Raw genomic sequence first — 17,681 nt, 5'->3', positions numbered from 1 at the left:
CTTGTGCCATGCAGTGGCAGTAGAAGCTGCTGGAAGCCAAGAAACAGCAAGATGAGAAGAAAAAGCAACACCCCACATCTAACCCCCACCGTCCCCAGCAGGGATCTGGGGACAAATCGCTGAATTTGTCACTTTTATTTTATGTGGAAGGCGGTGGCGGCTCTGCCTGAAGGATGAAACTCAGCAGCTCCTCAGCTTGGGGGGCAGTAAATAGTCCCAGTGGGGTGAAAACCTCTGGCACAGCCTTTGGTCCCTTGCAGCGGGGGGTCACGGCTCTCAGCTCTCTCCAAACCCCCACACTGGGCTCAGTAGAAGGAAGAGGTCAGGAACTGCAAGAAGGAACTACAAGGTCAGAGCCTGCAAACCAGCTCAGCTCCACCAGGCTGAGGCTGCCAGCGCTCCTGGGGAAGAGCAAGAAAAAAAGAGGATGAAGGAATGGGGATCATGACCAGCTCCACTACATTAACCAGGTAAATTCACTGCTCAACCCGAGTGCTTTTACCAGCAGCTCCATGAGGATGTACAGAACACCCCTGGTTTCGGAGGCTGCCTGGGCTCAAGCCCCTCTGCTCCCATGGTCCCTCATTCCCGGCCCGGGGATGCCGATGCTCACCGGCAGCTGCAACGATGACGGCTGCAACACGCAGGGACAGAGGTCCTGCCCTTCCCGGAGCTGCGAGACATCACTGCCTTTAGCTGCTGTAATGGGTTTCTAAAATTAGCTGCACTCTCTGCCCTTGGACTCCAGGACGCTTCGCAGTTGTTTAATATCAAAAGTCAAAAAAAAAGAAAAGAAAGGAAGCAAAGCACAAAAGCGACCCAGTCAATGCACGCCTAAGTTTATTTTATCACTGGTCCTGCAGAACTCAACATCTATTTTAAGTCATTTATGGAGAGTACAAGTGTGAAGAGCTGCAGAAGTTTTGCAATTCCAAGACATCAAATAAGGCTGCTAAAAAAAGCAAATTTAACCTTCCCAACAAAGCCCCAACCAGCATCCCACCCTTCCCCAGATCACGTTTCCGAGCTACTAATTTCTGACAGCAAAAGCTCATCTCCTCCACCTCCGAAGTCAAGCAGTTTATGAAGAGGTCCCTGGCGCGCGGCAGCATCACCCCCCTCGCTGGCATCTCACCCCCTGTGCCTCCCTTCCGGACGGGCTCGGTTTACCCTGCGCTGAGGGGGACAGGTGCAGCTCAGTCCCTCGGGGTTTATCCCTCCCTTCCATTTCTGAGTATTTTACATTTTGCCGTGGGTCACAGCACCTATAAATAAACCCGGGCTGCCCGTGGCAGATGTGAAGCCTATCGCTGCCTGCACGCTCCGTTAGAGGCCCCGGCTTCCCAGCAGCGTGAATGTGAATAGATCTGAATCTGCAATGAAATATTAATTGCAAGCAACACTCTTCTCTTGTTTCGGAGGGGAATTTTAATTGAGGACCATGCTTAATGAGCTAATAGCTGCCTGTGCCGGGTGGTCACAGTGAGCCGAGGCAGGAACAGGGAGCGTCAGGACCTGCTCTTTTAAATCAGAACCTCTTCTATCACCTCTCTTTCCCTAAATCAACCCAAATTAGCAGGCCAGTATTCATTGCTCAGCAAACCCACCACCAGCAATCAATTGACTTGTGGTTTTCTTAAAGGGTCAGACATGGAGCAGATCAGCTCCAGGGGAGTAAATCCCTGTATGAGACAAGTACTACCTGGGATTAGGTGAAGCCACTGCATCCAGAAGGGCAACCAACACTCAGCAGCAAGATCTCAGTGAGGAGAGAGTCTGTGAGACCGGTCCTGACCAGCAACGCCTCCCTTCATGCCCATAAGACTGATCTACCTGGGCTTCTTTCAAGCCGAGGGCTCCAGCTCAAGAAAAGCCTCTGCTGGTGTCCGGCAGCACGGGCTGAGGTGCTGCAGAAGGTCCTGAGAAGCCCTTCAGCTGGAGCACAGAGCTGAGCCACAGCTTCTTTTGACTGGAGAGGCAGCGACGGGCAACGTGCTGAGCAGCCCCAACTTTGGGGATGGCTGATGTTTACCTGCCGCTGCCTCAGTTGCTCTGCCAGAGCAAAATGCAAGTTCAGGAGATTGATTTTCCACCCATTTCTGACTAAATTTAGTCCTCCCACCACTGGACTTGAAACAGGATGGGAAGGGAGACTGAGTCAGGGAGGACTACCTCTTATCTCGCTTTTCGATGTATTTTGGTAAAGACAGCTCTCAGGAGGACACAGGAACCACTGCAGCCTCCTCCGGGGAGGGACAGAGCGCTGGAGATGCTGTGTCCTAAAAAATATCTCACTGTTAGCCGAGGCTTTTGATTTCCAAGGTTGGGAGCAGGAAGGGATCATTGCCTCCATTCTATCAAGCAGAAAGCAAAGCTATAATGAAGCGTCTGGCAGGGAACGAAGGGACAGATCCTGCCGTGGGATGAAAGGGGAGCCGGCGCCACTGAGGTCGTGTCCAGCTGTCACTGCCACATGTCATCCACATCCCCGTTCTTGTGGAACTTGTGGACGTGGTCGGCGTACCTGGGGAAAGGGCACAGCCACGTTAACTCACCGTATGGTCCAAAGCACTTTGGCAGCCAAGGAAGAGCCGCTTCATTTCCAAGCACTAGCCAGGATAATTAGCACCGCGCTTCCCCCCCACCCCAGCCGTGGGCAGAAGCATCCAGGAGCTGCTCAGAGCAACGGGAGTCACGGCATCATCCAGGTCTCCAAGCTCTTGTTTGGCATTAGCAGCCTTCCTTGCCGGGCAAGAACCACTCACAGCAAGGGATTTGGAAAATCCTGACTGAAGATGGGCAGTGTCAGCCTTGCTCCGTGCACCTTTTCTCCCCCTATCCTTCTCGGCTTAAGGGTTTAAAACCCCATTAATTGCCCTTATTTGCAGGACAGAAGTGCCGCCCATAAAACTCTGCTGCAAACCGCCATGCTCCGATCACCGAAACCGAGCGGATGATGCTCGGCTGAAGCAGCCCCAACCTCACACGCACTTCTTAGCGCAGTAGGCAGCACAGTCCCTTCCCACGCTCTCGCTCCAGGCTGTTTTGTAGAGCACCTGCAAAATAAGAAATGCAATCAGCTCTGCTTTCGCCTGCCCATCTCTGCCCTCTCCCACAGCCACCGTGTCCCTGTCACTCTGTCCCCACAGCCACCAGCACAGCCTCCGCTGCAGTGTTTTGCAGGCACCCGCGGCTTCTGTGCATCAAGCAGAGATCCAAAGCAATGCTCTGGGTAAAATCAGTTTTGCAGCCTCGTATTCCCAGTGTGGAGAAACCCTTGTATTGCAGGGGTTGCCTCGGGACGGTCAGGATGACCTTTTCCAGCGGGTTATTTTTGCCGGGACAGTGTGGCCGCAGCTGCGGTGGTTTGGGGCAAAGCTGAGGGTGTGCAAGGATGGTGAGGACTTTGGAGATGTGGTTTTGGGACAGGTTTAGGGAAGGTCACTGCTTGGTTTGGCTCCTCTCGCCCTTTGCGCCACTGAGTTTCCATTTCAAAACTGTGCCAAGGAGGCACAGGAAGGACATGGATCTGTTGGAGTGAGTCCAGAGGAGGCCACGGAGATGATGGAGCACCTCCTGTACGGGGACAGGCTGAGAGAGTTGGGGTTGTTCAGCCTGGAGAAGAGAAGGCTGCGGGGAGACCTTAGAGCAGCTCCCAGCACTGAAATGGGCTCCAGGAAAGCTGAGGAGGGGCTCTGGATCGTGGTGTGTGCCCACCCAGGCAGCACCGGTTGCTGGATTTCAGGCCCCGTTGTGTCTAGATGAAGTAGGATCTTGCCAACTATGTAATATTTATGAATTCTACCTTTTTATTTAGGTTAGAGCTTTAAAGTTTAATGATGTTTAACTTTTTATTTTCTTTGCTCCTTTCCTTGCCAAAATAACACAAAGTCGGTTTTGCTTTGAGAAGATCAGGATAGAAATACTGTTCTGATTTATCTTTCATCTTGCTGCGTTGTTTAATTATTTATTATTTTGGGTTTTTTTTTTTTTCCCACTGAAATGATAAACTCACCAGGAAGACGAGGCAGTGCAGGAACAGGGTGTAGAAGAAAGCAACGGTACGAGCTGTCTTGTTGGAGAGGATGAGCCGTCCCTGCAGTGAGAACAGAACAGAAAATCCCGTGTTAACGTGGAACCCATCCCTCCCTGCGCACAGGCTCGGAGAGGCCCTGGCTGGGTTTGTGCTCGACCCTACGTAAACACACAGGTGGGGTGGGATGCTTTGCACCCACCCGTGCCCGTCTCCACGCAGCCGCTCTCCTTCAAGGTGATCACCACAAGCGCTGATGCTCTCAGCCCCAAGAATTGAATGAGGGTGAAGTCAAGAAATGAATGAAGGTGAATTCAAGGCTGTGAACTGTGGGGTTCCCCCCACTGAAAGCTCCCTGCGGGTTCATTTGGAGCCACCTTTATCCCAGCGTTCTCCACCGGCTCTGCCCGCTTCCCCGTGTCTCAGCCCTGACTCAGCGCCTGCCTGTGGCTCAGCGCCGCTCCGGAGAGGAACCCCGGCAGTAATTAAGTCTTGCACATTTTTAATTCATGAGCTCGAAGAACCCGTGCTTTGCAGCGTCCCCTCGCTACCTCCACGCAGGGCGGCTGAGCGGGCGCTGTGCTGCGTTCCTGCGGGCTGGCCCCGCTGCACAGCCAGACCCGCAGCGTCGGTGCAGCTCCCAAATGCCCTGACACCTTTCAAGGGTTGCCGCTCCGTGCCCTGGGGTTTTTGCACGCTCCTCCAGCTCCTGGCATCCCTCGCCGAGAGCCTCAGCCTAAAGCAACCGCCGTCCCGCGCTGTGGCACTGGACCCTCCGGCACTCACTCGTGCTGGTCGCAAAGAGCGGCTAAAGCGGCAGGAAGGGCTTGGTCCTGTGCAGAGCCCCCAGCTTTTGTGGGAGTGAGGCCACACGCATGTCGAGAGCCGTGCACACCTTCTGCCAGGCTGCGGGGACAGCTGAGCACCTCGGAAACCGCATCTTGAGTTGCATTTGCTGGATGCATTGCTGCTGGGCCATTGATTTAATGGGAGCTGTGTGCCGGAGCCCCGCTGCTCTCTGCAGTAACAGCCCCTCTGCTGCACAGGGAGGCTCGTGGTTGGCCCTGGTGGTCTGGGCAGGTCCCTGGGGTCCCACAGCTTGGCCTGCTGCCCTTCCGATGGCCACAGCTATGTGCATTTAAGGGAATCTTCCCCACACTTGCTCACCCGCAAGCACAGCTCTCGGGCACACTCTGCCTCCTGGCAATTCCTTGGACAAAGGAAGCCTCACTGGTAGCCTGGGCTGTGGGTTTACTTTTCTGGCTCGGCAAGGACTATCCTAAAAGATTTATGCTCCACCTCTGTCAGTCCTGAGCTGTTGAGCTCACTGGGTCCCAGGCACTCTGTAGGGCTGGGCTGTGTGATGCTCAACCCTCTCATTGCAAAAAGGCCGTGGAAGAGCAGCCAACACTCTGATCCCTTCCAACAACACTGGGGTCCCCACAGGAGAACCTTCCTGTCCATCCCTTCAGAAGGGCCAAAGTCAGGAACAGCCACAGCCTAGAAAAGCAGCTTAGGAAAGATGGATCCCACCTTCCTACAGAGCAACTTCTTATTCCTGCTGTAAAAGCCAGGGATTCCTTATGGGCATAAGCACATTTCGCAGCTACCACGCGGGCTTTCCAGAGCCGGCATTAAAACCCACAGATCTCCCACCAAACCAATTCTGGGTTGAAATCTGCTTTGCTATTCACAGCCACGGCGGAGGCTGCTGTAACAAACAAGATTATGTTCTTAAATATTCCCAAGGAATAACTCCCCTAAGTCAGTTTTTTTGTAAACGCCTTTCATTAATTCGCCGTGGTGCCGGCACGCCACCCGATCCATATTCATGTTGGCATTTGCTTGGGTTTTATGCAAATGACAGCTTTGCCTTTATTACAAGAGATTTGTGTATTCCGTGGCTGTTGCAGACCAGTGGCCTCACATTAACCGCTGTTACACCAGATAGCTGGGGCTTAACTCAGCCAAAACCTGATCCTGCTGTGGTGATCCTACACAGGCCAAGGGGGAAAAGAGAAAGAAAGTGTTCTCCTAAACTTTGTTTTCCTAATCTGAGCCCCAGCGTGGTCCTGGCACAGTCTGCACCCTGCCTAGGGGAGCAGGGATGGGGTCTGCCCCTGACCCAGGGCCAAGCTCAGCAGCAGCATCCCTGGTGCAGGCGTTGGGTTCAAACCCTCATGCTGCCACAGCGGCACGGCGCATGCACCCCACTCACCATGCTCAGCGTGGCTTTATCCCAGGGACTGAGGCTCAGGTATTTCCGCTGCCGTTCCTGCAAGTAAATGGTACAAGAAACTGATTTTGAGGCTGAAACGGCTGATTTAAGGCTTGCAAATCAGGAAAGGCACTGTGTGCGCCCCAGGATGCGCCCACCTCCCCACACACACGGCTTCAGGGGACACCGCATGTGTACAGCGGCTTTTCTTATGTTTTAATTTTAAAGAGAATTGCATCTGAGCATGTTTTCTACTTTTATTTTCTGCCTGCCCCTTCCCTTCGACGCAGCCGGACCACCCTGCTGCGAGCAAACCCACCAGAACTGAGCACAGCGACTGCAGCTCGTGCCAAGAATCGCCCCTCCGGGCAAAGCCATGCTCTGTGATGGCAAAACACGGCTGGCTGAGTCCTACCCGGGCTGCAGGAGGACACGATCCTGAGGCAGAAGGAGGGGTTGCTGAGGACTTTTCCTACCTTCCTGCTGAAGGAGGAGAAGGGGTCCAGGCGCTCTTCATACTGGGAGGAGTAGCGCTGCTCGGTGTCATCCCTGCTGCCGCCCTGCGGGAGCAAAGGCACAGTGAGAGCGGCCACCGGCGCCGGCGTAGCTGCTGTGCCAGTCACCCTGCTGCAAGGGGTGTATGGACACCCAGCACGGAACCAGAGCCCCCAACCCCTCTGAGCTGCCCATCTGAAATCAGACATGAGCCCCAAAGGATGGAGAGGCACAGCCCAGAGCGGGACCAACACCATCTATCGCCTTCAAAAAGGGAAAAGCAAAACAAGAGCTATTTAACAAGGCCCTTTCTTCCACGGGGACTCTACCCACGTGCCGCTGTGTTTTGTCCTTTCGATGAAACAACAGTCACCTGTGTCACCCCAGAGAGCTTGCTTGGAAACATCTGGACTACCGCAAATTCCAGCCTGAATTCCTTTGCTGCCGGGCCAGGGAGGAGTGAGACAGAGGATTAGAAGAAGGAAATAATCGTTCAAATGTTCGGCTGTTATTGGGTGGGCAAAGGGCAAGGGAAATGAAGGAGAATCCTTGAAAGAAGTGAAAGATTTAGGTCAGTTTGGACAGGCTGGGTTTTAAACTCCTCCTGGGACAGCGGTTGTTCAGCCTGGGTGAACTGCAAGCGCCGAGGATGCTCGCACCACCTGCACATCCCTGCTCCTCCTTTCCCCCTCTCCGCAGGGCACGAGACCTGCGGATTCCACATTCCTCCTACCCAAACCCAGCCTGGAGACGGCACGTGCTCTCACCAGACACAGTCACGGTCCGACGCGAGCCCCGTGGGCTCTCGGCTATGTGGGCTGCACACCCCGCGGGCACCAGCACCGATCCACCCCTCTGCCCGCGGAGCAGCTCTGCGCCGCCAGCACGGTGACGCTGCCATTCCCAGGGTCTCTCTGGACCCGTGACCAAGCGTTGCCGGTTGTCCTGCCCGGTTGCCCCAGCGCGGTGGCCGGTGGCTCCGTTTCACCGCGGGTAAACCCCGCTGCAAGCAGACCTTTAGCAACTCTGCCCTTACGCAATACGATCCGCGGGTCAGCGCGCAGGCAGGAGCCAGCGATGAGACCAGCTCCCAGTTTAGGGGCGACGAATTCACTACAGCCCGGCCTTATTGAATGATCTTTGGTGATTATTTTTAACGTGTCACATGCCCGATTAGGCGGTGAATTATGCAATTCCCCGTGCTGCTGCGTCAAAGGCTTTTTGCTCTTTAGATCATGCGAATGGCATTCAGGGGTTGCCTTGTGGCAGTGGATAAACATGGATATGATCTCCTGCGGGAGAAACGGGCAAAACCTGCAGAGGGGCTGACCCAGCGTCATCACCGAGACATAAATAAAAGAACCAAATAAGGCCCTTCACGGCTGTAGGAGTTTCCCATCCCCAAATGCTATTAAAATACCCATCAATAAAACGGACTCGGCTCAGCCAGCACGGAAAGGCAGCAGCTTTGAGGGAGGATGGCGGGGTGAGGAGCTGGGGTTTGAGCTGATGTCCTTATCCCACTTATTGTCACTTTTGCAGTTATTAGGAAAGCCTGAGGTCACGGTAGCCCAGCTTTGACCGAGGAAGTGGTTGCAATTGAAAACTCCCCAGGCAGCAGCCTGACCTGCTTGTAAAACCCATGGGGATTTCTGGGGTTGAAAAATCTCCCCCTGAGGGATGCAGCACAAGCAGAGCTGGTTGCAAGAAAGTCTGGCCCCCACCCCAGCCTCCTCCTGGCGTTACTGCGATTACTGGGATGTTTTGGTTTGGTTTCCTCCAAGGACAGGCTGCCCAGGAGAGTGGGAAGCAGAGCAGCTCTCTCTGCTGGCCACAAGGAATTCAGGGTGGTGGGGAATGAGCACAGGATTTGTCACAGGATGAATTATTTTTTCAGGCTCTGATTGCAGGGATTTATCGCAGGAGGCCCCGATTTAACCCCATGCTGCCTGGTCGGGCAGAAGCATCCATGAGTTGCCCACTAGAGCATCACGCTGCCGGCAGTGAGCATCAGAGGGGTTTGTAGCAGCTTTTTCAGGGAGGAAATCCGAGCTTCTGGCACTAAAGGTACCAAGCACCCCTCAGCACAGCTGAAAAACAACCTTTGCAGCAGAGGGGCTGAGCAGAGCACCGCACCCTCTTTCATCCATTCTCCGACTTCCATGCAAGGTGCACGCGGAGAGCGTGCAAGTTCCCCTCTGCTCTTGTACACAGAGACGGTGGTCTGTGTCTGTGGTCTGTCCGTCCGCGTGAGCACAGCCAGAGGACGGACAGCGTGCCAGCCACTCACCCGGCCAGGGTAGCTCTGGAGGAACTTGATCTTCTCATAAAGCTTGATGTTGTCGGCCCTCAGGTTGTCCAGCTCGCTCTGCAGGGCGTGCACCGTGTGCTGCATCATGCGGTTCTCCTGCATGGGGGAAGCAAAGGGGCTGTGAGCTGCGAGGCCGGGGGCAGGACAGGAGGCAGAAGGGGGGGTTGGTTGGTGCATACGGGCAGTTCAGTCCCCTCGCAGGAACTAAAATCCCCTGGCTTTGAATTAAAATTGTTCCCAAATTAAAACGATCTCAGTTGCTGCTGAGTGGAGTCCCCAGTCCTGCACCGTTAACGAACCTGATCTCTCCAGGGCTGACCACGGGCTGGGGCAGCTTTGGGCTGAGATCTACCCCCTCGGGAAGGGGAAGGGAGAGCCAACCCAACAGCTTCCATGAGGCTATTTTGAGAGCTATTGGGTTTTTACTCCAAACTGCATTCCCTGTGTGAGTTTTACACCCCTGAATGTTGTGCCGGATGACCTACAAGGCAACCGCGATTTGGACCCACCCTTGAACCGGAGCAGCACCACTGGGAGCCTTTGGTCCTGCTAACAGCAGAGTGTTTTTTTTCTCTTGCTCATCACAGCCCTGCGCTGAGCGTGAATCGCCCGCAAGTCGTCAGAGCAGTGAGCTCCAGCGGCAGCTCCCGCAGCCCCACCACCCTTCCCACCCCACGTACCCCCTCCAGCTCCTGGTTCCTGGCCCGGAAGCGTTCCCTCTGGCTGGAGATGATGGAGAGGAGCGAGTCCACCTGCCCCTCAGGGAATGAAGTGCCGGGGGATGCTGGGTGACCTGCAGAGAAGGCTCGGCATGAGAAACAAGCCGGCGGATGCCCACTATCCACCCCCTCAGAGCACGTGGGGCTTGCTTGAGGTTCTCCTGACAGCACAGGCCTGGTGGACACCCAAGCAGATAAAATCTTGTGCGCAGCTGCTACTGCAAGGACTGGTTCTGATGCACTTTTCCATTTTTTTTGGGACTTACCCTGGGAATGGACAGGTTTACTCCTCAGGGACACCACACGGGGCAACCTCTGGCTGCCTTCCCATGGCCCCAACCTTCCCAGTCCCTACCAGACTCTCTCCCGCAGCCTCTGCAGCAGTCCTAGCCCCAAGAAAAGACTCAGCATCACAACCAGCCCCTCCATCCACGCACTCTTCTCTCCCCTTCCCCTCCTTGCAAAAGTCACCTCTGTTTTGTACTTTCTCCTCTTTCAGCTGCTCATCACCAGCTTGCCATGCCCCACAACCCCATCCTAGAGGTGCCCCATGCAGCTGCGCCCCACGATGGGGCTGCCTGGGGGGCTGCAGCCATCCCTCCGTGCTCTGCCTTCCCGGCAGCGGGAGGTGTTCATGGCCAAGGAGAAATCCATCCCCAAGGCTGTGACTCAACCGGCTGCACAGAGGAGCTATTCATAGCGCAGGATGGGTGGCTGCAGGTTGTTTGCCTTGGTGGGACTGTTGCTGTGATATTGTTTATCGTGTGTTTTTAAAATCTTTCAAAACAAAAAATAACTAAAAAAAAAAAAAATAAAATAAAAAAGGAGAGGAAGTGGGTTTTCTTCCAGAGGAGCCAAGCGTTGTTGTTTGTTTGACTCATTTTCTCCTGCAGATCTTCATGCAGGAGCCAACATAAAGGAAATATTTAGCTCGCTGGCTCTGGAAGGGCTTCGGTGCAGAAAGAGCAGGCGTTAAGGCACAGGGAGTTTGGCTCAGCCTGAGTCCGGGGATGGGCACGGAGCTGGGCCTGGCACGTGCCCGCAGCACTGGCTTGGGAGCAGCCGGAGGACCGGCAAACCGTGCCGAGCAAGGAAAACCTGGCACTGACCAGGTGATATCAGCACCCGCTTAGGAGCATCCTCATGTCATCATGCCTGTTGGGCGACCACTGTGCCCATGGTCCCCACAGCCCCTGCCTCTCACCGTAAAACAGCGCCGTGGCCTCCTTGATGGGCTCAGGAATCTTCTCCAGACTGGGGACGGCTGCACCCTGGGCAGAGAGGCAGAAAGGATTAAGCATTTCCCATTCACCCAAAGGTGTTTGGCCAAAGCGACCCCTTCCAGATCCTGCCACTGCCCGGGCACCTGCAGCCTCCTGGGGAGCATTGCTGCCGAACAGGCATGGATCAAGCCTGAGACAACACGGAGAGGCTGGGATTCAACCCTCAAATCCCTTCTTTGCACTGGGAAGAACGGCTGGACAGTCCCTGGATGCCAACACCACCACACCAGCACCGTCCCATTGCACGGGCACAATGCAACCCTCTGCTGAGCCGAGAGAAAGAAAGGAAAGAGAGGGGAAAAACAACGAGAAAAAGAAGAAGAGGCAATAAAACAACGCTCCTGGCTGCTGTGGTCCTCTCCGGCAGTGACAGCCGCCCCCCAGGGGAATTTTGAGTGTTCCTTGCCTGCTGCCGGGAGCCAAGCGCCGTGGGAAAGACTCACCTCCGCATCCGGGCGATGCACGGCCGACAGGGCCTGGATGGTGCTGAGGTCGTGCTCCAGCTTGGTGATGAGCTCCTTCTGGCTAGCCAGCGTGGACACGGCCTCCGTCAGCTGCATCTGTAGCTCCGCGCAGCGCACTGGAAAACAGAGCCGGGGCTGTCACCCAGGGGTGGCCCAAACCCCCACGTTTTGCCCAGGAGATATCAAAAAGCTGAGAACCCTCCAGCTGGAGCACCAGAGCCAATGCACAGGCAGCAATCCCATCTTCTCCTTATTGCTGGGGGCAGCCGGAGTGACCCTGCCCTGCTCCAGGCAAAGGACACTGGGGTTCAGCCCACCTTGGTGGTACCCCGGGGTGGGAAGGACCAGTGCCACCCCAGTCCGGAGGCACGGCGAGCGGGAACGGCCGCTTCCAACACATCAGCAAAGTGTTTGGTGCCCCAGGGGTACCTGGCAGCACCCCGGTGGGGCAGAGTGGGGGGACCCGGAGATAGATAAGGGGAGCTGAGCCCATGAACTGATCCCCAGGGCTGGGATGGAGGTGGGCTCCTGAGCATGGATCCCAGGACAAGCGCATATGGGGTGGATGGTTGCTGCGAGGGGTTGCAGTGGGGTGGAGGTCGTCTCCCAGGAGGGGCTTAGGGGGACGAATCCTGCCCCGAGGTGCTGGGTGAGGCTGCACAGCCCCCAGCATCCCCGCTAGGCCAATTTTTGACAAACGAGCCTTCTTTCCAGTTGCCCCCCAGAGTAAAATCCACGCCCTAAACCACAACAGGCGCTCCCTGGAATGCTCCAGGAGCAAAACAAAAGCCTCTCGTTCTCCTCATATAACCCCAGCCCAGATGTGAGGCAATGGAGAGACGCGTCGGGGCCGAAACACAGCTACAGCGAGAGATGCGGGACAGGCACCGCAGGGCAAGCTCCTTGCTCTGTTTGCAAATCCATCCCGAAACGCAGCACACCAGCAAGCGGGAGCCCTGTCCTCCAGCAGAAATCCACTTGTTCCACCTTTCTCCCTTGTTGCCGGCAATCCCTGCGCCTCTGCTTGGCCAAAAAGCAGCTCAGCCCAAGGTTCAGACCCTGCGTTTTGCACCGCCAGCCTCCCCACTGCAGGGAAGCAGGATACGTCCATCTCTGCCTGGATTTCCAGGTGGGTGGAAGCTCAGGTCCCAGCTGCTGCAGTCCCTCCCAAGGGACCAAGCCTGCGCACAGGGACAAGGAGTGGCATTTGCATCAGACTCAATGCATGGATATATTTTGTTTTCCCCTGTATATTTGCAGTTTATAGGCCCCGAGCAGAAGGCTGAGGAGAACCAGGAGCTGCTGCGATAAAAGCACAGCCCCACTGGAGGTCAGTGTTCCTTAAGAAATGGGAACCACCGCCTGCTCAGAACATGGGTGGCCTGATGCGAAATATCTGCATGAACAAGATTTGGAAAGAAGAAAACCTCTTCCCTACGGTTAATTATTTAATTGGCTGTCTCTTTAAATTGCATTAAAATGTAATTGGGAAGCTATTCCCAGCCAAACACGGGCTGCGGGGCTCAACTCTGCACCTGGTGATGGTGCAAAGGGACCGATCCTGCGTGGGCTGCGGCGCGGGAGCAGAGCGAGGGCTGCCTGGGGCAGGACACGCTCCCACCCTGCCCGAACACCTCAGCAGAGCCCAACCTTGGCATCCTGCTGAAGGAGACCTGAGCCCTGCATCTCAGCGCCTCTTAAATTACCTTTTCTGGCCAAGAAATACTCACAGATTGAATATTTCAGTTTGCTTAGGAGAAAAACACCAAAGAAATACACACCCCAGTTTTAAAGAAAGCCTCGTCCTTCCTCCCTTGGGTTCCACTGCCTCGACATCGGCCGATCTCCTACAAATTGTCCACGAATACAGAAAAGCCTGGAACCATGTCATACACTGAAAGCAACCAAACCGCCTGGAGCTTCTCTCTCATCTCCCCTTCAGCAGCTCTTTTCATGGCTGCTTTTTTGGTGCCGGGACTTTTTTTTTTAATCATAACTTTCTCTTTTTTTTTCGGAGGGGCAGCGGCCACCCGCGAGCTCCTCGCTTCTGCACAGCGACCCTTCCCCTCCCGCAGCGGGTGGAACGCTCTCCGGGACCGTAGGTCAGCGCAAGCGAGGAGATGAGCAAAAGAAAAAGCCGCCTTTGTCTGCTCTGCTCTGCTGGGAAGCCCTGGCTCTGACCCTTCAGATGTGCAAATACCTCAAACAGACGAGAGGAACTGCAGAAGATAATGGGACAAAGAAGGTGAAGCCCTGGGGATACTGGAATTTTAAACCGAGCATCTTTAGCCTCAAATTCTGTCATCCCTGACTTTTGAGGTGATGGAGAAAGAGGCCCTTCACATCGCTTTGTGAAGAAAAGAAGATGAAGTCCAGCAATTGGGCGTCTGTGTCCTACCCCAAACTGAACGAGCGAGTGGAAGGAGCCTCTGCTCAGAAGGATGCTGGAAAGGAGCGGTCTGTCCCGGGAAGTCCGTATGGACCTCCAGGCCTGTGTTGCAGAGAGACACGGCCAAGAGATGCGTGTTTCTGGAAACACGTTGAGTGTCTGCGGGGACCGGCCAGGCAGCGCGGCACTGAGTGCGGAGAGGGGACACAATGGTCCAAAACGGAGGATAAAAGATCCAGATGAGCCTCACGCTTCTTTCGCTGTGGGTAGCACTGTCACTCTTGCACCGCTCCAAACTACAAGTCAGAATCCTCATAGGGAATTTTGATTTGCCAAAGGACGAAGCCGCGGGCTCCGCGTCGGCGAGCGGCTCGAGCCCAGCAGATGCGGGGGCTCATCGGGAGCGCCTGCGAGAAGGCCAACCCCGCGCTGCCATGGAGCAACGGCAACTTTGACTCCTGTAACAAGCCCCGGCAATCGGACTCCCTTGGCAAATCATCCAAAACAAACAGCATCTGTTTTCACAGATGGAGAAAATTAAGACATACTAGCAACTTGGTTTGAAGTTATAAGGCCAGACATAAATAAATGAGAGGCAATCTTTCCATAAGATGGTGGCTCGATTACTGAGGATAGAGACAGATGAATAAATCACCTTGGGGTGAGATAGGCTGCAACTTGCTACACATCCACGAGACTGGAGTAACTGCTCGTGTGGATCCCCTGAGCCCGGAGGAAACGCGAGGTAAGTGGTGTTGCTGCAGGGATTCGCAGGGCAGGAGCACGCACAGAGGCAGTTGCTGCAAACGAGCTGATGCTCTGCAAGGTTCACACCCTGATTTGCCTCGCGGTAACTTTTTAATCTCCCTCCCTTACTGTCTGGCCTCCTCGAATTTACATAACCGTAAAAATAAGACAACAAGGAGGGAAGCGATGTGGCACGCTAAGAGCTTTCTTTGAAAACCCATCCTCTCAGAAGTCAACTGAAGTGCATTGAAACCCACTACTTCAAAGGGTTCCAGACTATTTTACTGACTGGAAGGAAGATGATGGTGAGATAACTAAATCTTGGAGTACCTTGACACGAAGGCTGAGAAACCCAGGCACGGAGCCGGAGACTCACTCAACACAAACACCGATGTTTGAGCGTGCCAGGATGAAGAGCGGGAGCCAAAGGAAGAAGCAGGAAACTGTGTCTGCCATGGGTTCTTTGATTTTTCCACCTCGTTCCCCTTTCCCCAGGTTGGGATACTCTGGTTTATGACCAGGTTGCTCCGGACAGTTAGAAGCTGAAATAAGCGCTAAGGCTTTTTGGTAGCTCTCTGCCATGAGCCTTTTCCAGGCAAAAGAGCCTCGTCCTTGGCTCTACCTGATGCCAGAGCCCCAGGTTTAAACAAAGGCACAATTTCAGGCTCTTGAAATACTTGGCATTTAGCTTTTCAGGAAGTCTGAAAAAGACAGTACTGTTATTGCCCAAAGTCCCGTGCCCCTTCCAGAAGAATCAAAGGGAGATGTCTTGACTCTGCGCTTTGTAGCTGAAGGGATGAATGGGACACTGTCCATGCACCGCACATGGAGTCCCAGGCGAGTCAGGTGATTTTCTCTGTCCACTTTTTGGTCTATGAAGATGCCAAGGAATACAGATCTGAGCCAAAATCCTTCCCGCAACAGGAAGGTTGCCAAAGGCCTTTCAGTGTTGTACATCTCAAATGGTTCCAGTTCTGTCTTGACCTTTTCACAGAGTGGGACAGCATTTCTGCAAGGTCCGAAGCTGTGTGGGAGTCCTTCAATCTGTCTTAATTTAATGCAAACCCTTTTCCTTGGGGCCACCATTGCCGGGAATTGTCAGTAGGCTGAGAAACAGGACAAGGAAGAAGGGAATAATTTAACATTTCTTTTCTACAAGACATCAGAGCCCCATCTCTCAAATCCAGCAAAGTCCTCTGCAGTGCAGATCTGTAAAGGCTGAGGCGTAGGTTGTAGAGCAAAAGCCCAGCTGAGCCACCTCCTGAGGTCCACTTCACCTCTCATAAAACAATGAAGAAATATCATCACCCGAATGGTTTGTAGTTGCCCAAGAATCTCCCCAGTGTGAATAAAGACATTGGAGATCAAGTGCTCCAGAGATCCCACCAACACTACAGATGTCACAGAAGAACTGGGCTTTTGAGAAGAACTAAAGCAGCTTCTCTAGAAATCTCCAGAGAGGGAGGAAAGGTCAGTCAGCTCCAAGAGCACAAGAGCAGCCAGAATGCCTGGATTATGTCACTCTGGAGATCATCTCAGCTTGCAGCTTTGGTTATGGGTAGCACTCAGGCTGTCTTTTATCACCTCTGTACCTGCCACAAGATCAGACCTTCTGCAAGCTTTCTAAAGGGGCAAAACAAGAAAGCAGGTGATGAAAAGAATGACATCCCTAAAAGCTACCTGCAACTCCCAGCGCAATCTACCTTCAGTCTGTCTCTACCCACAGCTACCAGCCCTGGAAAAGCTCCAAAAACAAAGTGATGAGGTTGCCCTAGAGACATGGAGGCTACAGGAGAAGATGTCAAGAACCTTCATCAACATCCTTCAGGCACGTATGCAGAAGACGTGCAGCCCAGCAAGGGCTGGGACGGGCATCAGTGACGGCAGAAAGAACAACCCTTCTCATTTTTACTTTCAAAAAAGCAAGAAAACACAGGGACAGTAGAAAGCAGATCACATCCAACACCCTGAGGACAACATCTGAGACCTCATCTGCCCAAGTGACGAAGGGCTGGGAGCACAGGGAGAGGCCTCTTCACCGTTGCTGCCACACTCATTACAATACACGAGCATCCTCCTCTGAACCCCTTGCAGCCCTTTTCATCAGTGCCCTTAGGTCCATCTTCAAAAGTGGCCTTTGGGAAGAGCAAAACAACTACTGAACCACAGTGAGAGGACTGTCCGCCCAACAGCCGCCCCCTATCCTGCGCTCTGCATTCCTCTGCCAGCTGAGAAGGTGCAGGCAAGATTTCTGCTCCCTCCCCTCCTTTCCCCCCTTTCTTTTCATGATGAATCTGGAGTGTTGAGGACCTGCTGGGAAGGGAAGGTTGGAAGCCTGTCTCCTCACCTTTCCTCCTGGCCCAGGCACTCCAAAATAAACAGCCCCCAGCAAAGAAACACAGTACCACTTAATAAATTCACCCTGCAAGGAGACAGATTTCACTGAAGAATGGATTATTTCCAAGAGTACCAAGATAATTACATGGGTAACTAGGAAGAGTTCAAGAAAACAGTTTGAATTTTCTTATCGCTTTCCCATAGCTTGGAGCAAAAAGAAAATAAAATGCTCTACTGTAATCAAATCATGCTTGCTGCTGGCGAGCACACGATTTCCTCACCACTTCCATTAAAACAGAAATACTTAAAAGAAAATGATAGCATTTTGAAGTAGAAAGAAGTTGGGCCCCAAAGCACCAGGTCGGCTGCTCCCAGTGTGCTTTTCCCTGGTGGAACACGAGGCCGTGTGAAGAAAAACCCCCCTCGCCACGGAAAGACAAACTCCCCATCGCTGTCTGTGGCCACGACCAGTCCTGGCGACCGAGGTGTCCGCGGTGCCAGCTTACCCCTGCACCAGCACACAGTTAACCAGCAGTTAACTCCTCCCGTTAACTCAGCAAACGCCTGTAAGGTTTCTACGTCAAACCTCGCCGTCGCTACAGCACTGAGCCCAGAAGCAGCCATTCGCCACACTGTCCTCCCATCCTGGTTGCCCGTGTCCTCTCCTGAAAAGGATATTTTTGCC

General features: G+C 54.0%; 1 protein-coding gene across 1 annotated transcript in view; it reads right to left on the bottom strand.

Moving 5' to 3' along the window:
• Positions 1-825: 825 nt before the first annotated feature.
• The window catches only part of CUX1 (cut like homeobox 1), a 253,548-nt gene continuing 236,692 nt past the window's right edge, over positions 826-17,681 (bottom strand). The window contains exons 15-23 of the mRNA XM_054085416.1: positions 11,503-11,639; positions 10,981-11,047; positions 9,738-9,850; positions 9,037-9,153; positions 6,728-6,811; positions 6,252-6,308; positions 4,016-4,096; positions 2,992-3,056; positions 826-2,524 (exon numbers count right to left, since the gene is read on the bottom strand). Coding sequence (XP_053941391.1) covers positions 2,464-2,524; positions 2,992-3,056; positions 4,016-4,096; positions 6,252-6,308; positions 6,728-6,811; positions 9,037-9,153; positions 9,738-9,850; positions 10,981-11,047; positions 11,503-11,639 — 782 coding nt within the window. The 3' untranslated portion in view covers positions 826-2,463. The remainder of the gene's footprint in view (positions 2,525-2,991; positions 3,057-4,015; positions 4,097-6,251; positions 6,309-6,727; positions 6,812-9,036; positions 9,154-9,737; positions 9,851-10,980; positions 11,048-11,502; positions 11,640-17,681) is intronic.

This window comes from Cuculus canorus, chromosome 20, assembly GCF_017976375.1.
Source record: "Cuculus canorus isolate bCucCan1 chromosome 20, bCucCan1.pri, whole genome shotgun sequence".
Lineage (NCBI taxonomy): Eukaryota > Metazoa > Chordata > Aves > Cuculiformes > Cuculidae > Cuculus > Cuculus canorus.
This window is presented reverse-complemented; position numbering and strand designations above follow the sequence as displayed.